Source organism: Meles meles, chromosome 7 (genome assembly GCF_922984935.1).
Source record: "Meles meles chromosome 7, mMelMel3.1 paternal haplotype, whole genome shotgun sequence".
NCBI classification, from domain to species: Eukaryota; Metazoa; Chordata; class Mammalia; order Carnivora; family Mustelidae; genus Meles; species Meles meles.
Window position 1 is genome coordinate 7416162 of NC_060072.1, and position 19984 is coordinate 7436145.

A 19984-nucleotide genomic window follows, 5' to 3' on the forward strand; every position below is an offset into this window, starting at 1 on the left:
GGAGCCTGCTTCTCCCTCTGCCTCTGCCTACCTCTCTGCCTACTTGTGATTAACAAATAAATAAATAAAATCTTAAATAAAAAAAAAGAATTGTATTATTCCCACTAACCCTTCTCAACAGTATCTGTAGTAGATAAGAGCCACACACACAGAATTCACTGAGGAGAATATGGAAGTCTCACTGGAGACCCTAGAATCTTGAGGATTTTAATTTAACCTGCATTATAGCCACAAATTTGCTTCATCTGATTGCTCCTTCATGTTTATGCAAAACATTTCCCATCACGTTAAAAAGTTTAGCTCCATCTCCAGGAAGCCAGACAGGAGGGTTTACATGGATAGACCCTGAAAATAAAAGTTCTGTTTTTTTGTTAATGGCAATCCTGTATTTTCAATAGACCTAAAATGTAGTTACTACAAGAGATCCACTCAGGTTTCAACTCAAAGATTGATCCCAATATTCCTATTTCCCAAGATGGCTCTCAATCTCAACTAGGCACTCCCTTCTACCTTTTGTTATGGCTAAATGTTTGTGTGCATCTTACTCCATTACCAAATTATGAGTATCTGAAGGATAAGGGTTGCATTTATTTTTTTAAAAGATCTGAGATAGAGGGAGCTCGCATATGTGCACAGGGGAAGGGCACAGACAAAGATTATCAAGCAGACTCTCTGCTGAGCAGGGAAGCAAGATGTGGGGCTCAACCCCACAACCCCAAGATCATGACCTGAGCCGAAATCAAGAGTTGGATGTTTAATTGACTGAGCTACCCAGGCGTCCCAAGGATTGCATTTAATAAATATTTACATTTCTCACACTATCTACCATATGCTCACAGAATTAAATAATGCTTTACAGCAATTCTAAAATTGCATACTATAATTATTTATATTTGATTGGTATTTATAACTTAATAAGAGTTCTCTTACCTCTACTTAAAACATTTTTTAAAAGATTTTATGGATTTACTTGACAGACAGAGATTACAAGTAGGCAGAGAGGCAGGCAGAGAAAGAGGAAGGGAAGCAGGCTCCCGGCTGAGCGGAGAGCCCAATGCAGGGCTCCACCCCAGGACCCTGAGATCATGACCTGAGCCAAAGGCTGAGACTTAACCCACTGAGCCACCCAGGCACCCCTACTTAAAACATTTTCAACAGCTATACTAATTTGGAAGACTACATAAAAGTCATATATACTTTGATCAAACAGACCCTATTATTTCATCTAATATCATTAACAGTCATTATTACTCCTAAGCTACTTTGTGCCTCAAAGCTCTGGACATTTATGATTCCTAAATGCCATCAGCTATCACTGTTATCTATACGTTGGCACTGCGCAGGGAGTCTAAACCCAATTCTATAAGCTGACCTCATTTAGCAACTGTGAGCTCAAGTCACCCTTCCATCAAGAGATAGTAAAACTTTCTCTACTTCCTTCATGGAGTTTTATTATTGTTGTTCTGTTTTTAGGGACAGGAACAGTGTTTACTGAAAAAGGTAAACTCACACAGAAGATTCTGATGTCCCCAGCTGAGTGACAGAGAATCTGAACCTTCTGTCCAGAGGGATGGGCCAGTATAACTTCCAGTTCAGTCTTTAGCTACAACTTTGTCCTAGACAACAAATGAAACCCTTGGTCTAAAACTAGTAGAAAAGCAAGTCCCAAGCTAAAAGCAAAATGTATGAAGATGCAAGGGAAAAAAATAATTAAAAAATTTAATGTCACATTTAGGAAATCCTACAGGATGGTGAGTTTTAGTACTGACCAGCCGCAATTTCATGCTTGTTACTGAGCTTTTCAAATTCTTCCTCTTCCTTCAAGGAAAGGGGAAAAAATGAAGGTTCAAATAAATCATCTTCTCAGACCCCTATCTCAACTTGCCCTTCATGGTAATTAGTTCACATCAGCTGAATAAAATTTAGATGTTCAACAAACAGGAGAAATCTAGAAGATCCCCTAAGCTAAGAGTTTGGAATTTTTATTATAAAGAAAAATTGGTATACTGAAGAACTTTAAGTAAAATATGATATGAACAAATCTGTATTTCTTAGAGCCCACTCAGGCAAACAAGATAAAGAATGAACTGGACAGACGTGTTGGAGTCAGAGAGACTGGTTAGGGGCCTGCTGCTGGAGAAGTGACAAAAACTAGCAGTTGATCCTGGAGCAGATGTATTAAATGAGTACAGGCACCAAAATGTCTATCAAAAGAACTCTTTCTGGGGCGCCTGGGTGGCTCAGTGGGTTAAGCCTCTGCCTTCGGCTCAGGTCATGATCTCAGGGTCCTGGGATCGAGCCCCACATCGGGCTCTCTGCTCAGCAGGGAGCCTGCTTCCCCCTCTCTCTCTACTTGCCTCTCTATCTACTTGTGATCTATCTATATCAAATAAATAAAATCTTAAAAAAAAAAACAAAAAACTCTTTCTGACTACAGGTGTGGGGGTTAAGAAAAAAGACAAGGATGACTCCTAAGTTTCCAGGCTGGATGACTTCTAAGAGTATATAGTGGTTCTGCTATCCAGACGGGAAGTCTAGAGGAATACATGATAATGTAAGAAAAAAGTCACCACTGGACATTAGGGGGACCATCAGATATACAAGTGTTTAAGGGACAATAATCTTAAACCATCAAAGGTTGTTAAAACCCAACATTCCCCAGCCCATCCACCGGAATACTGTCCTGGAAACCAGGTTCCAAGAAAGAAATTTAGTGATGTCCCATGCTCCAGAGAGAATTTACTAAATGTAGATACTAGGAAATATTTACTAATCCAGGTAAGAGTAGTTCATTGGAGTTGTAAACAGCAAATGCCAGACTACAGTGGATTGAGGGGTAGGAGGTAAGAAAGGAAAAGACAGCAAGTATCTTTTCTAGATATTAAAGTAAGCTCCTAAATATTTGCTTAATTGCCTCCTTTCTCTATGGTTAGAAATGTATAAATCTGAAATTTATTCTATTACCTTTTAGACTATCCTACAGCAAATTATCACAAAACAATATCACAGACAACCGTTGAATAAACTCACACTATGTCCAATAAGATATTTCCTGCTTACTTTTAAAAAATTATCAACCAATCAACATCATTAGCAGACAGTTTCTTTTTTTTTTTTTTTTTTTTAAACATTTTATTTATTTGACAGAGAGAGAAATCACAACTAGGCAGAGAGGCAGGCAGAGAGAGAGGAGGAAGCAGGCTCCCTGCGGAGCAGCGAGCCCGATGCGGGGCTCGATCCCAGGACCCTGGGACCATGACCTGAGCCGAAGGCAGCGGCTTAACCCACTGAGCCACCCAGGCGCCCCTAGCAGACAGTTTCTACCAAATAGTTGGTTGAAAAGTTCCCAAATACCTTTAATGATGCTTAAGTACAAAATAACTTTGAGTAAAATGTTTCTTCAATCTGAAGTGTACATTCAATCCAAATACAGTGATACAAATGTGACTAACAGGACAGATTTAAATGTGATTTGCAAAGTTCAGAATACATGAGATGCATCCAATGGACCAGATATTAGAAATGTGACAACCTAAACAAAAACAAAATTGGATTGAATTATGTGGGAAACCAGCGTTGAGTCAAAACATCCTTTCATTATTACATACTGATTTTGTAGGTCACCCTTGGTGTTTTCTATATTGCTACACGATTTAGCCATGTAATCTCTTGTAAAATGAACACTCACATCACTTAGCCTTTCCAAAAATGATGATTCCACAATATATGAGAAACTAGATAAATACTACCTACCATGAAATACATAAATGAAGCATAACCTTCAAAATTAGAATTCTTAACAATACAATCCCACACTGCACACTGTGCTGTGAGCATAAATAATAGGCTTTTTTTTTTAAGTTTCTAATTAGGATGTGACAGTTGAAATAACTTTGGCTCAAAATCTAATTCTACTGAAACGCACCTCTTCCCAGTTACACATTTTTTCCCATTTACAAGGCCCAAACATTGTTTGTAACAGGCTTATTTTTGTGCTTCAGGTAAACTGAAGTCAAATAAAAACTCAGTTCTGCTCTTAAACTGTGCACATAAGCAAAATACCCAAACTAATATCCATACTATTCCAAAACTAGTCAATTCTCAAGTATGCACGTAACAGAAGACAGAATTTATCCACTGAGTCTCTGTCTCTCAGAGCAAGAGAGAAAGTACACAAGCAGGGGCAGCAGCAGGAGTGGGAGAGGGAGAAGCAAGCACCCTGGGATTATGAACTGAGAGGAAGGCAGACGCTTAACCAACTGAACTACCCAGGCGCCCCTGATTCTCCTTTCATTTAGTTTTCTCTGTGGCATTAAAATGTTTTAAAAAAAGAACATTCCAGATCTCAAAACCTTTCTTTCCTCTAACCCGGCAGTGAGACCAGAGGATAAGTAGGAGCAGGACAGGTGAAGGATGGAGAAAGAAAATGGGATGTGTACCACCTAAAGCTCCAGTTCAGCAACTGTTAAGAATTCAAAGTAGGGAGAACAGAGTGAGCGATGAGGTCGGTAGAGATCAGATGCTCAGAGCCCCTATTCCAAGCAAGGGATGTGGGATTTTAAAAAATAAGGATGGTAAAGAAAGTAAAATCTATATAACTTCAATAAATCTGTTAACAGTATGGCTAAACACTGGCAATATAACAAAGATCTCTCATTCTTAATTGGTTTAGGACACTTTCTACATTAACTCAGCTGTCTGGGATGCTTAAGAAGCAGGACATTTGGGGCACCTGGGTGCTCAGTGGGTTAAAGCCTCTGCCTTTGGTTCAGGTCATGATCCCAGGGACCTGGGATCGAGCCCCACATCGGGCTCTCTACTCAGCGGAGAGCCTGCTTCCCCCCCACCCCCGGTTTCTGCCTACTTGTGATCTCTGTCAAATAAATAAATAAAATCTTTAAAAAAGGGGGGGGGCAGGACATTTTAAAACACTGCTGCCTTTAAAATGAGGCAAATTTGCAGACTTCATGGATTAATTAGAATGAAACTGGCTTTCCTAACCTTCATTCAGCGCTTTATTTAAAAATTGTATTTCAATACCCTGTAGATGTAGAACTAATCTAATCACCAACAACCTACCTACCAAGAAAAGAAAGATGCACAAACACTTCAAAGCTACTTTTCAAGAACTAAGAAAATTAAATGAAATATCCATGCTGGAAAAACAGATATGACTTCTAATACTTTTCAAGACAACTGGAAACAATCTATGAGTTATCTACAAATCTGGATTGAAGATGATGATCAATATTAGGTTATAGAGGATCACACAGCTATGCATGTCAGCAAGTGTTGAATTTTGAAATCCCAAGGAGTCAAAGGGCAGAAGTGCAAGCAAATTTCAAAATATGCATTCTTAACATTGTCCTGCAACCATGACATCAAAAGGTGTACCTATACTCTAGCAAGTGACTGACTTGGAGTTGACTCTTAACCCCAACACATTTAAGTTAGGTCTCAAAATTTAAACAAAGATGAAGTGTTATAAGTGATCAAATATGTGACCTCTGACCCACTTTTATTTTTTTTTCTTATTTTTTTTTAAGATTTTATTTATTTGAGAGAGAGTGCTTGAGAGGGGAGGTCAGAGGGATAAGCAGACTCCCCACGGGGCTGGGAGCCCGATGTGGGACTCGATCCTGGGACTCCAGGATCATAACCTGAGCGAGGGCAGCTGCTCAACCAACTGAGCCACCCAGGCACCCTCTGACCCACTTTTAGAAGTTTTATACTGACTACACGCCTTTCTCTTCATCAATTTATTAATATGGTGACACTTCTTGGCATGAAATTAACTAAAAGGTGAGGACACTGTTATTTATCAAAAATCCCACTTTAGGGGCGCCTGGGTGGCTCAGTGGGTTAAAGCCTCTGCCTTCGGCTCAGGTCATGATCTCAGGGTCCTGGGATCGAGCCCCGCATCGGGCTCTCTGCTCAGCAGGGAGCCTGCTTCCTCCTCTCTCTCTGCCTGCCTCTCTGCCTCCCTGTGCTGTCTGTCAAATAAATAAAATCTTAAAAAAAAAAAAAAAATCCCACTTTAAAAATCAACTTAATGACATGCTCATATTAAACCTAAACTGCATGTTAATTTAACCACCACTGATCATTTCTTGATTTTGAATACTGGTAACATCTTGGAAGCGAGTCTAAGATTCATCTGCTTGACTGGGGTTTGTCCTGCGGGAATGAAATGCCTATAGGGGATCCTACGTGATAGAGCTATCATACAATCTCTTCAAAAAACAAAACCAAAAAAAATTCCTAAAGATTGCATATCTGTAAAGAAAAAGGAGAGAATGAATGGTTTCTGAGTTCTCTCCTGTATTCTCCACATTTAGGACTACTGGTAAACAAAACTGGACCTTAAAAAAACTAAACAACCCACATCAATAATTACACTCTACCAAAAACTTCCAAGGCAAATGGAAGTGCACTTCAAAAGATAAATGACATACCCCTAGTCTTCCTGCCATTGGGTGCTCTCCTTGCTACTGAACCTGTACTGTGTCACCAGAATTAGTCTTCCCCCTTTCCCTGACCATGTCATTCTCTTGTTCATAAAAGCTTTATCCTGATGGTAAGAAATGTCAAACTCCTTACTATATTTGTCTTCTCATAATAGGACACCAAAATCCTTTTCCACCTGTCTCACACGAAAACATAACACTGTAGTCTGTGTTCCAGTCACATTAGAACCGCCTGTATTTGTTCTACCTGAAACACACTCTTCCAACTTTCTCTACTTCTAAGGTAAGTTATTTTCAATTTCTCCCCTCTGTTCAAATACACTTTCTGAAGTTTTCCCTCAGTTCTCCAAACTCACCCTGTCAGAAACAATCCCTATCCTCTACCTTTGTCCCGACTTTTTAAAAACACTTATGGACTACAACTCACAGGAAAATTGTGCGGACATGTATACCAACCTCATCAGATCCTAAATGCTTTAAGAGCAAAAAGTACAACCTTGATTCATTTTTACAATTCCAAGGGTCTAGCAATTGATGTTTGGTAATTAACGTTTATTGGCTGGAATGAGAGAAAGACACACCAAATGAAAACAGTGACTACTCAACTCAGGGGAAATCACATAATTTCAAAATGTTTAAAATTTAACTCATCACAACCCCTCCCCACCACCATCCATACACAAATACTCCACTTCCTATGTTTGCTATCTCAGAAAATGGCAACCTCACCAATCCAGCTGCCAAGCTTGAAACTTGGGAATTACCCTTGATTCCTCTATCACAACATCCTAACGTGTAATTAATCACTAAGTTCTGCTGGTCACCCACTTTCCTCAAATCTTTTCACAGCTTTCCATCTACTAATTCAGGCCACCCTCATCACAGCTGGAATCCTAAACAGCCACCTCTCTGGTCTCCCTATTTCATATTTTTCCCCGTTCCTTTCCAAAGCATTCCTCACTTTAGTCAATCATCAAGGTGTAATTATGTCCCAACCATTTAGAAGAGCTAAAATAGGGCACCTGGGTGGCTCAGATGGTTAAGCACTTGCCTTCGGCTCAGGTCATGATCCTGGGGTCCTGGGATCGAATCCCACATGGGCTCCCTGCGACTCAGAGAGCTTGCTTCTCCCTCTGCCTCTGCTTCTCTCTCATGAATAAATAAATAAAATCTTAAAAAAAGAAAAAAGAGCTAAAATGGGCGGCTCAGTGGGTTAAGCATCTGCCTTTGGCTCAGGTCATGATTCCCAGGGTCCTGGAACCAAGCTCCGCAATGGGCTCCCTGCTCAGTGGGGAGCCTGCTTCTCCCCAATTGTGCACATGTTAATGCAAGTGCTTTCTGGCAAAAAAGATAAATAAAAATCTTTTTTTTTTAAGATTTTATTTATTTATTTGACAGAGAGAGATCACAAGTAGGCAGAGAGGCAGGCAGAGAGAGTGAGAGGGAAGCAGGCTCCCTGCCGAGCAGAGAGCACGATGTGGGACTAGATCCCAGGACCCTGAGATCATGACCTGAGCCAAAGGCAGCGGCTTAAACCACTGAGCCACCCAGGCGCCCAATAAAAATCTTTCTTAAAAGAGCTAAAATGGAGGGACGCCTGGGTGGCTCAGTGGGTTAAAGCCTCTGCCTCCGGCTCAGGTCATGATCTCAGGGTCCTGGGATCGAGCCCCGCATCGGGCTCTCTGCTCAGCGGGGAGCCTGCTTCCTCCTCTCTCTGCCTGCCTCTCTGCCTACTTGTGGTCTCTGTCAAATAAATAAATAAAATCTTAAAAAAAAAAAAAGCTAAAATGGAAAAATCTAAACTCCAAGAAGAATTATAAGCCAAGCATAACTGGCTCTATGCTCACCTATATAGTTTTATCTCTTGCTATTCCACCCCTCCACCCCGGTCAGATGGAAATTAATAGGTTTCCTGAACAGGCCATACTCTTGTTCCCAGCCTGGGCGCACTCTTACTAATCCTATATTCTATCCTTCAGATCTCAACATCAGACACCAATTCTTCAAAGACAGCCACGAGAGGAACAGTAGTTACAGCTTATAAGCCCTCCTGTTTCTCTCACTGTACACAGTACTTCGCAAACATAATGTTGGTCAGTCTTAAATATCACTCTCATCCCCCTATCTATGAGCTACGTACGCGAAGGAAGGGTCCATGTCTGTCTTGATTAACAGAGTATTCCCTGCACTGAGGAGAAATGCCTAGTATAGAGAAAATGTTGGTCCAATACAGATGAATGCCAAGTTGTCAACTCTTCTAAGCCAGTATTTTTCAAATTGTGGGTCACAAGCCAATAGCGGGTCATGAAATCAATATGGTGAGTCACAACCAGAACTTAAAAAAACAATAATAGAAAACATCAGAGTATGTTACAGGTAGTAAGGGGAATAGTTTGTCCACTGGCTGAGGTAGGGGCTCTCGTTCTCCATGTAAAATGCAGTTTTTATTGGGTGTGGTCAAAAAAGTTTGAAAAGCACTGCACTGCTCCTTCTTTTCTTCTCCCTCTTTCTTTTTAAGAAACTCTTTTAAGACCCAGGGATAAGCAAACAGAAAATATAAAAAGTAGTGTTTAATCACACAGTTCTTTAGCAAAAAGCCATTCTAACTTGAGCATTTCCAGTAAGAACAATCTTTCTGATTTCTCATTATGCTTTTAATACTTAATTTCCATTTTAATTACTTACATATACAAAACACCTTGTGTAACAGGACATACAGTACTTCTACTTTTAGCCTCAGCTACTGTATTCTTACACTCTTCAGAAAGTTAATCTTAGAGCAGACTGGCTAACTGTATCGTAAGCTTTACTTCTGAGACTACTACTCTCTGGGGGCACCTGGATGGCTCAGTGGGTTAAGCCTCTGCCTTCAGCTCAGGTCATGATCTCAGGGTCCTGGGATGGAGCCCCACATCGAGCCCCACATCGGGCTCTCTACTTGGCGGGGAGCCGGCTTCCCTCCCTCTCTCTGCCTACTTGTGATCTGTCTGTGAAATAAATACATAAAATCTTAAAAAAAAAAAAAAAACCTACTCCTCTCTGAACTCCATGAACTTGGCTTTCTCTTTATCCAATCTATCTATAAATCCACTAAAAAATCTTTACCACTGTTTTGTTGTTGCTATATATTTAGCCAGTAAGGTTAAAAAGCGTCAACACAATGAGCGCATAGTACATGGCAGCAAGCACTCCATCCTAAACATTTGACAAAGAGAATTTTCTTTTATTCCTCATCAAAATCCTGGAAGGTGGGTACGACAGGTGAGGAAGCTGAGAAAATGAGGTTAAGTAACTGGCCCAAGGTTCACAGTAAAGTCACACCTGGGATCTAGTCTCTCCAAAAACCCCTTTTCTTAACCATTCACTTTTTTTCAGGAGTTTTAGTTTTTGTTTCTCTATCTCAACTAAATTACTTCTAAATGCTTTCTGAAGCATTTATAAAATAAAATCTATATCTAAAAACAAGGGATATCTTAACTACTCAGAAGAAGCTTAACACCTTAAAATTCATTCTCTTAAACATATGAGAACTAAGCATAAAAAATTTCCTACCAAAATTTCACAAGAAAACTAACACCTGAAAAAACCATCTCCAAAATTCAATGTTTTAAAATTTTTACACTTGGTATAATTTGAGTTTTAACCTGCCCATTAATTTCTCTAATATGTTTGCCACCCTAAAAAATTCAACTTCAGAAATTCTCAAAGAAAAAAAAAACCTAGAATCACAAAATACACACAGAACAAGCATGTCTTACTTTTCTATTAATTGTTGGCTGTTATGAATTGGCAGAACAGCTCCTGAGCTGTTTTTGTAAATATACCAGGAAGAGGTATTTCACACTCCCACTTGTCTGTGCAACGTTCTTCCTACTCTTTTTTTTTCCCTTTCCTATTTACCACTTAATGTCCCTACAAACATCACTAGGCACTTATTTTCAACTTCTTGTTTCAATTTTTCTCGCTTTTTATAGAATAGACTAAGGAGAAGGTGGAAAAGCAAAGTAAAACAGAAAATAATGCGAAAAGGCAACCAAAGGCAGAAACTGTTTCCTTTCTCTCCATTATACATGCACTGGACATGCCAATACATTTCTTACATCTGTGACAGACCAGAATTTCTGCTGGAAAAGGGCACCCATACTGTATGTAACACGTATGCTATTTACAATTTAACAAAAGTCACTTTATCTCACTATCAATCACATATAGCCTTCTTGAAGCCCTATAAATGAACTTACAAAGCCTTGAGAATAGGCAACTGCCAGAGTTCAAGGCACTTAATAAAATGGTTTGCAACATAACACTGAGGTCAGCAATACCTCATTGGACCAAGGAGCCATAACTGAAAAACCCCAGGAGAACTCTAATATAAACAGCACGCCTTAAAAATAAAATTAAAACACAGTATCATAGGCTTAAGAGCTGAAAAGAAATGGCCTCCACCAAAAATATTCTGTTTAGGATAATAAACCATTAATCCACAGTAGTGTTTTGAGAAAATATAAATGACATTGAAAAAAAAATCCTTGCCACTTCCCTATGTGTATTAATCTAGTGGTTGAAATGAAATATTATATATATTAAATATTACACATACTAACTGCCCTATCTGTTCCTTTGAAATGAAAAACGGGCATAAAATCCAAGCCAATTCTGACACGAGTACACAGTAGGACTACAAAACTGGTGCCAAGACCAGAAAGATCCTTATTTAATATGCCAGATCCTTACAATATCAGCCATCTTTCCAGAGTCTGTTCATTCACTGCATATAGCATTAAGTGTTTACAAAGCGATGACAGAACATTTCCAGTGAACAATGAAAGCAACTGTATCATCCTCATCAAGCCCATCACTCAGATTATTACTAGAAATAGGTTCAAGAAATATTTTCAGGACTTACCTGTTAACTTTCCTGGTCAGTAATTCTACCAAAATATTTTTACAAATGGCTTTCACCATCTTTTTTTTGGGTGGAGAACATGCAGTCATTTGATTTATCAAATAGTTCTGATCTAACCATACCAAGTTAAATAAAATTTTCAATGAATCAAGTAAAAATACTGAAACAGGAACACGAAGATGCAAAAGCTAAAAAAATGTGTCTTCCTCCCCATTCCAACACATAAAACTTTAACTTAATTCAAGTTATTTGAATCAATCCAGAATGTTTTAGAAGAATCTTTGACTTCTCATTAAGAAGTCATTTTTAGGGGTGCCTGGGTGGCTCAGTGGGTTAAAGCCTCTGCCTTCGGCTCAGGTCATGATCCCAGGGTCCTGAGATCGAGCCCCGCATTGGGCTCCCTGCTCTGCAGGGAGTCTGCCTCCTCCTCCTCTCTCTCTCTCTCTCTCTCTGCCTGCCTCTCTGCCTACTTGTGATCTCTGTCTGTCAAATAAATAAATAAAATCCTAAAAAAAAAAAAAAAAAAAAGTCATTTTTATTCTGCCATCAGTGGCTAACCTTAAAAATCCAGAAGTCGGAATTTAAACATTAATTTGTTAACACATTAGTATGTCAGCCGAACTGGGTTCCAGTTTTCCTTCCTGTAAAACTGGCACATGCCAACACTAATGGCAGGTACGCTTACACTACTAAAATAACAAGACCTGGGGCGCCTGGGTGGCTCAGTGGGTTAAGCCGCTGCCTTCGGCTCAGGTCATGATCTCGGGGTCCTGGGATCGAGTCCCGCATCGGGCTCTCTGCTCAGCAGGGAGCCTGCTTCCCTCTCTCTCTCTCTGCCTGCCTCTCTGCCTACTTGTGATCTGTGTCTGTCAAATAAATAAATAAAATCTCTAAAATAACAAGACCTAATCATTAAAAAAATAAAATAAAAAGTTTCTGATGGCTAGCACATTGGGATCATTTTGACCCAGTTCTAGATAAAATTCTTAATCGATCACCAAAAAACAACTTACTTTCACATTTATAAAATATCCAGGTAATAACTCAAAAGTCAAAAAGTAGAAATGTTTGGAAAACTTAAAAAGTTTTAAGAAGTGAGGTGTGTCTGTTTAAAGTTCCCTGCCAACTTATACTACACACTGTTGGCTGAAGGGAAAAAAAAAAATCACCAACTTCAATTAAGTTCACAATGGGACAGTATTTTCTTTATAACTCCCTCACTCTCTCCCTCCATCGCCCCCCACCCCGCTCCCCAGCCAGAACCCAGATTAGGATTAAAAACTGACACCAAAAAATTCCTAGAGTACAATCTTAATTGGGGCAGGGAGATCAACTCTCATCACAAAATTTAGAGAAAGGTAACTAATACTAAGATAAACCCTTAGTACTAAAATTGAGTTCATCTCAAGGTCGAGAGTTTTTTACTCTAAAAACCCACTTGATACATTTAGGACTCTCTTACTTATCCAAAGATATTTCAAGTAGCGAAGCAGTTTTTGTGTACTAGACAGGTGAGACACTACTAAAATGAGTTGGCTAAAGTTGCTAAGTACACGGATCAAATAGGAAGGCAGTAGTGCACCTGAAGAGAGGTACCTGAACAAGAGAGCGCAGCTTTCCTTTCAGGCCTTGCATTACTCCAAGACTAAGCTGCTCAAATCAGGGGTCATCAAAGTGACACATTAAAGAAGTTTTCTCTACAACATCCCAAGCGACTACTGAACACAAATGTAAAATTCATTACTACACTACACAAAAATTAAAGAAGTAACAAAAACATACAGACAGAAAAATGTCTAAGGTGATGTGAAAATCCTTCGGAACATTTTAGTAAGTGCAAAGAAATAGGATACTCGATGTGTGTCTAACAGTCCTGAGGAAAAAAGGCAAGTAAGAGAAAAAAAAAACAAAAACCTGTGAAGAATACAGAAAGTTCAAGGAATAAGAATAGATCAAAGTTCTTGCATTGTCCATTTTGCAAGTCTAAAGTAGAAAACTGCAAAAATCTTCAATCTGCAGGTTATCTTAAACTCATGACACATTTTTCTTATAAAAGCAAAGAATCCAAAGCATTTGCCACACATCCTTACATTTTCACCCTGAGAAACGAAACCTACTTAGAAACATGCTTTAGAAGTTCTCTACAAACTCAGGGTACATTTAACTCCATTATGCACTCTCACTGGCAGATGGAGGGATGACGCTGAGTTAAAGAGATGCTCGGTAGTAAGGGGAACATCTTGTGGACTGTCAGATGGCCAGCCATTCTTCCCTCCTCATTATCCTGGCACCTCAAACAACTACAAGAGCAAAAGAGGTCGGTGGCCATCAGGACAGCACCAAACTAATTATAAGGAGGGAATGATGGAGGGAAGTCTCCCTGAATTTCCCTTGACAAAAGCGTTGGTCCACAACTGAGTGAAGTTAAGAATGGCTGAGCTTTTTTAAGCTGGAATATGGATCTCCAAGTAGGTTTAAAACATAAAAAAACAAAACCACACAAATACAGAACCTAATGCACATTTTAAACTTTTGTACGATCAGTTTACGTTTGCAGTTCCTGACTGGGACCCATACAACTCCTAATTTTGATTTCCAAGTATGTAACTTCACACAATTGGTTATCTCCACTGCCCCCCTCCCCCGAAAGTGAGTACAAACTGCAAAGAAAATGCCTCTGCTCTCCCCCAACCTAAAACCCCAGAGTTTCAGACATTTTGGTCTCACACCAAAGAAATGGAAGATGTAAAATGAACTGCGCTCCATATTGATTCTTAAGGCAAATAAAAAAAAGGGGGGGGGGGAGCTAGGAATGGGAGGTAAAATAATTCGAACCAAATTTCAGCTTTGACGTTAAACCTAACGTCAAACCTGAAATCTTGGGTCACACATACACACAAATAAAATCGAGATTTTTTTATACTCTCATCCTCAACGGAAAATCCTGTTCAAAAAAGAGAAAACCTTGAAAAGGAAGAGTGGAAAGTAGAGAAAACAAAATAAATGCAAGAGGAGAAAGGATTCGCAATTCCTCATTTCTCAACAACAACAAATTCAAAGCAAAACTGCACTAAAAAAGCCCTTACACACAAATGCACTGGCATTTCAAAAATTAAACTGCATGGGAGCAACAATAAAGGCTATTTCCATAACACCACTCAAGAGCTCTAATTCCAGAACACACATCTATATGACATAGTGTTGCAACGAATGTATTAGGAAGCAAAGAAAATGGTTGGGCTACTGGACGTCTTCGACCAGCTCATTCAAACACCTTTGAAATTAATGAAGAAGCCGAGAACTAAGAAGAAAGAAGAAGAAGAAAATATGGAAGAAGGAGGGTGCACGGAGCAAAAAAGATTAAGGGGGATGTGGAAGGCCAGGGCTCCCGGGACTAACCTGTGCCATCGCTGGCCGACGCCGAGAGGGCCGGAGATGAGAGTTTAGGCCGCTTGGCTGAAGGCGGCCCCGGTTCCACCACATTCTCGGCCATTTTTAATTCTTTCGGAGATACAGGCGAGGAAAACGAGAATCCTCGGGAAATCTCTTCTTCGGCCAGGGCTCCCCGCCCCGTTCCCTGGGGTGGGCTCGGGGGGCTCCGCCGGCCCCCGAAAGGGGTGGGGGAAGTTCCTTTTTCTCTTCGCTGGGTCGCGGTGGCTGGAGAAGGATGCCGACTCGATAAAGGTAGGGGCAAGTGCGAGGGGCCGGGCCTGGGCCCAGGCCCGGAGGAGGGCACAGGAGCACAAATCCGCCGAGCGCGTCCGCTGCGGCGAATTCCCGAGAACTCGCGGCTCTAGAGGCGCAGTCCCCGGCCCGCCACGGCCGGCCCCTGCCCAGCCGAGGTCTCTCGGAGCTCCGTCGCCGCCATCAGCCTCTTCCTCCTCGGCGCTGTCCTCCTCCTTCTCATCGCCACAAGGAGGCGGGGGCGAAAAGGGGGGAGAGGAGGAGGCGACGAGAGACACTCACCTCCTCCCGGTGCCCCCTCCCGGACCTGCGCCCCCACCCTCCGAGCCCTCCTCCTGCCGCCGCGCTCCGCGCCGCCGCCGCACCGGCCCCTAATGGCCGCAGAGAGCTCGTCCGAGCCGAGAGCCAGGCTGGCGCCGCCGCCTCACATCGCGCGGCGGGCGGCGGAGGCGCGGCGAGGACGCCGGGCGCGGAGCTCGCCGGTCCAGAGGGCCGAGGGGGCCGGGCCGAGCAGCGCCGCCCGCCCGCGCCGACGCCGAGCCCACCGAGGAGGCCCCGCTCCGGCGGGCGGCGCAGGCGGCCTCTCCTCGCGCCGCGCTCTCCTCCTTCGCCCTCCTCTCCCGCGGCACAGAAATAAATACGGCCGCCGCTACGGCCCCCACCCCCGGCGGCCAGGTGCCGGGAGCGCCCGCCCCCCGGGGCTCCGCTCGGGGCCGCCCTGGGCGGCGGGCGAAGGCGCCGCGGGGCGCGGGGTTATGTAATGGTCCCCCCTAGGCGTCGACGCCGGCCCGGCTGCCGGGCCGCGGTGGGGGTGTGTGCGGACGGGAGGGGGCTGGGGTCGCCTCAGCCCGTGCGCCCCGGGCCCCCTGCCACTGTCTCGGCCCCTGCCGCCTCTCTTCGGCCCGGCTCGCCTCCGCACTCTGGTTCCGGCAGTTCGCACTCAGCTCGGCGTCCCGCTTGCCCACTCTCGCCCGCTCCCTCTCGCCCTCTCTCCCCCCCAGCCTAGCACACAAACAAGATGGCGGCTGTTGTTTCTTCCCTCTGCCGAATCCTCCTTACAGGCTAGCGGTAGCAGCGGCGGCCGGAAATGAGCCAAGGGGGGGTGAAAAAAAGGGGAGGGGTTGGGCCTCCGGAGGGAGGTGGCGAGGGGGCGGGGCCTGGGCCCGAGCCGCTCACACAATGGGGGAAGAGGACCCGGGGGCGGGGCCAGTTCCAATCACGGGATCCGCCCAAGGCCCCAACACGGTTGGCGCTTCCGCAAACTCCCCCGGCGTCACCCGGTGGCTCCCTTTAAAGGGGAGGACTTGGCGGCAAGGGCGGGGGGGCTTGGGGGCCGACTCGGGATCTATTTTCAGTCGGTGGACACTTGCGGGGGAAGGTGCCTGGGTTGGGTCTCTGCGTAGGGGACCGGTGGGAACGGGGAGTGACGGAGCCCGGGAGCGGCACTGGGGAAGGCGCCAGGTCACCGCGCAGGTGGCCGAACAGGAGCGCGGTGGGCATGGCCCTGCGTCCCGGGTGCTTGGGCGGCCAGTCTTCCGAACCCCAGTGGATTCAGCCAGGCAGGGGGTACCCCGTCGTCGGCCAGTGTTTCTGGTCAGAGACCCAGTGCGTCCTCTCTCCATCTCTCTCCCAGAGGGAACGGTTCACATCCAAAAATTCACACTGATTATGAGTTGTTTCCCTTTTCTCCGAATTTTACACTTTGTTTTACAATAAGCGTATATTATTTTGATAATCAGGAAACAAAAATCACAGTGGTGGGAAGAAGACGCTGTAGGACCAGACCTAAATTCGTTTCTAGCCCACCACGTGTCCACTCGCCCCTGCCAGGTACCTCTTGCACCAAAGGAGACGAATTATTTTTCGGAATACAGCTGAGATCTGAGGACATTTTATGCTGGTACTTTTCACCCACCCCCCAGTAGGCTAGCTCAATAAAAGAGGTGCGTTTAGGTAGTGCCTTAAAGATAATGTAGATACGGAAAAGGGCAAAAACGTAATGAGCTAAATATAATCTAAGCGTGGACAAAAGCAAAATGTAACTACGGAGGAAAATTCTTGAATATAAATAAAGTGTGTGCAAAACATAGTTTTGCAGAGGAGGGCCTCGCCAGCATGCTTTCACAGTCCTACACATTATGGGATTCCGCTGTGTTTGGCCTTGGGTAAATTGGTACTTGAGGAGGTGGCAAGGTTGTTAGTGTTCCCCAAGGAAACCCCCAAACCAGTATCTATGGAGATAGTTAAAAGCTTTTTCACGTATTTCAAATCTCATTGCTCCTTCGTTGGTGTTTGCTTATTGTTGAATTTACTTTGGTGGTGGTGGTGGTTTGCTCTTTTAAGTGAATGGTGAGGAGAGTAAGAAGCTAGCAGGGAAGATATCCACAGAGCAACTCAAGTTACCAACAAGGATGAGTTCTGTGATGTTCAGGCCTCATTCACCCCAATCACAGTAGAAAAGCAGGTAAATTGAAAAGGTGCTTTAAGAACGTTGTTTTTGGATGGATTCAGCATGTGTGACTAAGGTCAAAATGTGCCTTCGGGAATGGTTCAGTTGTTTCTGATAGTTTATATACACCTTTGCAGTAAAGGGGACATAGGAAAGAGATGTGGACAACACCTGGAAACTTGACTGGTAGTTTTCTTCTGGAAGGTTGCTCACCCAACTTTTTGAAGAGTTTCTGGCCTTGGGAAAAAGATTTGTCTCGTTTTGCCAAGGCTCCAACCCGAGTCTAAGCAGCATTCAAACATAACCGGCCTGCCTGGCCAAAAGTACCTTAGGACTAGGTAAAGGAAGCCTATCCAAGAAGATCTGAGGACCATCTCATGAGACAATTCTGCAAAAAGGAGAATCAGGAGCCATGGACCTGCCTAGAGGGAAGGCTCCACGGTAAACAGAGTTCTCATGCCTCCTGCTTCTTCCAGGGATTTGTGCCTCGGGGTCTTCACTCAGGACCTGGAAGTCAGCGGCAATTTAGAGGGCTGGAGAAATGAGCGGGGGTCCCACGAATGCAATCAAGATGAGACTTCAGTGGCTCCTGGGTGGGTCAGTCGTTAAGCATCTGCCCAGCCTTGGGTTCCCTGCTTGATGGGACTTCTGCTTCTCCCTCTCCCACCTCCCCTGCTTGTGTTCGCTCTCTCGCTGACTTTTTGTTAAATAAAATCTTAAAAAAAAAAATGAGGGGCGCTTGGGTGGCTCAGTGGGTTAAACCTCTGTCTTTGGCTCAGGTCATGATCTCAGGGTCCTGGGATCGAGCCCCACATAGGGCTCTCTGCTTGGCAGGGATCCTACTTCCCCCCGGCCTCTCTACCTACTTGTGATCTCTCTCTCTCTCTGTCACATAAATAAAATCCTAAAAAAAAGAAAATGAGACTTCAGGTAGTTTCAAAAAAGCAAAATGGAATGCTCACCCTGGATTATATATACCTTAACCAAATGAAAATTCACACCAGTTGTGCAGTGCTATGTGTGGATGAAGGGTGTGCGTGAAGAAGGAATTGTCAGTCACAAACGGGGGGGGGGTACGAGGGAGGTGGGAGAGGGAGCCACAGGAGAGAGCAGAGACCGGCAGGTAAGCGCATGGGCACTGAAGGCCACCAGGCCTGGGGTTAAATTCTGGCTGTGTCACTTACCAGCTGTGTGTCATGGGCGGACTCCCAATCTGTAAAATGGATTTCTTGATTGGACCTACTTTACTGTGAAGATTAAACATGATAATTTAGGAGTATTATTTACCCGCAGTGTCTGATACATAATGTCACCTTAGCTTTTTCCAGTCATTCATTCCAAAATTAGATTAAAAGGGGCTATTCTAGGTGTGGCCCAACAAAGTTTGTTTTGAGCACTTGTCATCAAGGGAAGAATGCCTTGGAATGGAACTTGGGTTCCTCCTGCAAATACGAGTGGGGACCGGCTGTGAAAGTGGCTGCATATCCATTGCAAGTAATACTGATTTACACACTCTTCCAAAATGTTGTCCGCGTTTACGAGAACACATTTTTATCTATATCTTACATTTAATAAAATCTGTTCTTGAAAAAAATTTTCGTAGCCAATATTGGCAAGGATGTGGAGAATTGGTGTTTATATACAATGTTAATGGGGAAAGAGCTTGGAACGCATGTTTTAGGTTCATACTATTACACTTAAAGATTTTGAAAATCCCAGTATCTCTAGGATGAATTCTGCAAGGGCACAAAGATGGCTATGAGAACGTTTCTTGCAGCATTATAATAGTTCCTCTCCCCACTCCCAAAGGTTAACCAACCACCAGGCCCACCCGGTCTCTAGGTGAATGTTAAAAACAATAACAACGACGAGAAACCCCAACTAGGGATTATGATTCTACTTATATACGCTTATGAAAGTACTCAGATTCACAGAGACAGAATGGTGGTTGCCAGGGGCTGAAAATTTAACAGGTAGAGGGTTTCAGTTTGGTGAGATTAGAAAATTCTGGAGCCGGATGGTGGTGATGGTTGCATATAGGTGTTTGAATGGACCTAATGCCATTAAACTGTGCACTTAAAAATAGTTAAGATGCGGGGCGCCTGGGTGGCCCAGTCAGGTGTCGCACTCTTCATTTCGGCTCAGGTCATGATCTTAGCATCATGAGATAGAGTGTGGCGTCAGGCTCCAGGCTCAGCTTGGAGTCTGCTTGGGATTCTCTCTTCCTCTCCCTCTGCCCCTCCCCACTATGCACACTCTCACCCACGTACTCTCTCTCTCTCAAAATCTTTTTTGGGGGGGTGCCTGGGTGGCTCAGTCATTAAGCGTCTGCCTTCAACTTAGGTCATGATCCCAAGGTCCTCGGATTGAGCCCCACATCAGGCTCCCGGCTCGGCGGAAAGCCCACTTCTCCCTCTCCCACTCCTCCTGCTTGTATTCTCTCTCTCTCTCTCGCTATGTCTCTCTGTCAAATAAATA

At 43.5% G+C, this 19984-nt stretch overlaps 1 protein-coding gene across 1 annotated transcript in view; it reads right to left on the reverse strand.

Moving 5' to 3' along the window:
- EP300 (E1A binding protein p300) overlaps positions 1–15063 on the reverse strand; it is an 81795-nt gene extending 66732 nt beyond the window's left edge. The window contains exon 1 of the mRNA XM_046011151.1: positions 14773–15063. Within this exon, the coding sequence (XP_045867107.1) occupies positions 14773–14866 (94 nt within the window). The 5' untranslated portion in view covers positions 14867–15063. The remainder of the gene's footprint in view (positions 1–14772) is intronic.
- Positions 15064–19984: the final 4921 nt, after the last annotated feature.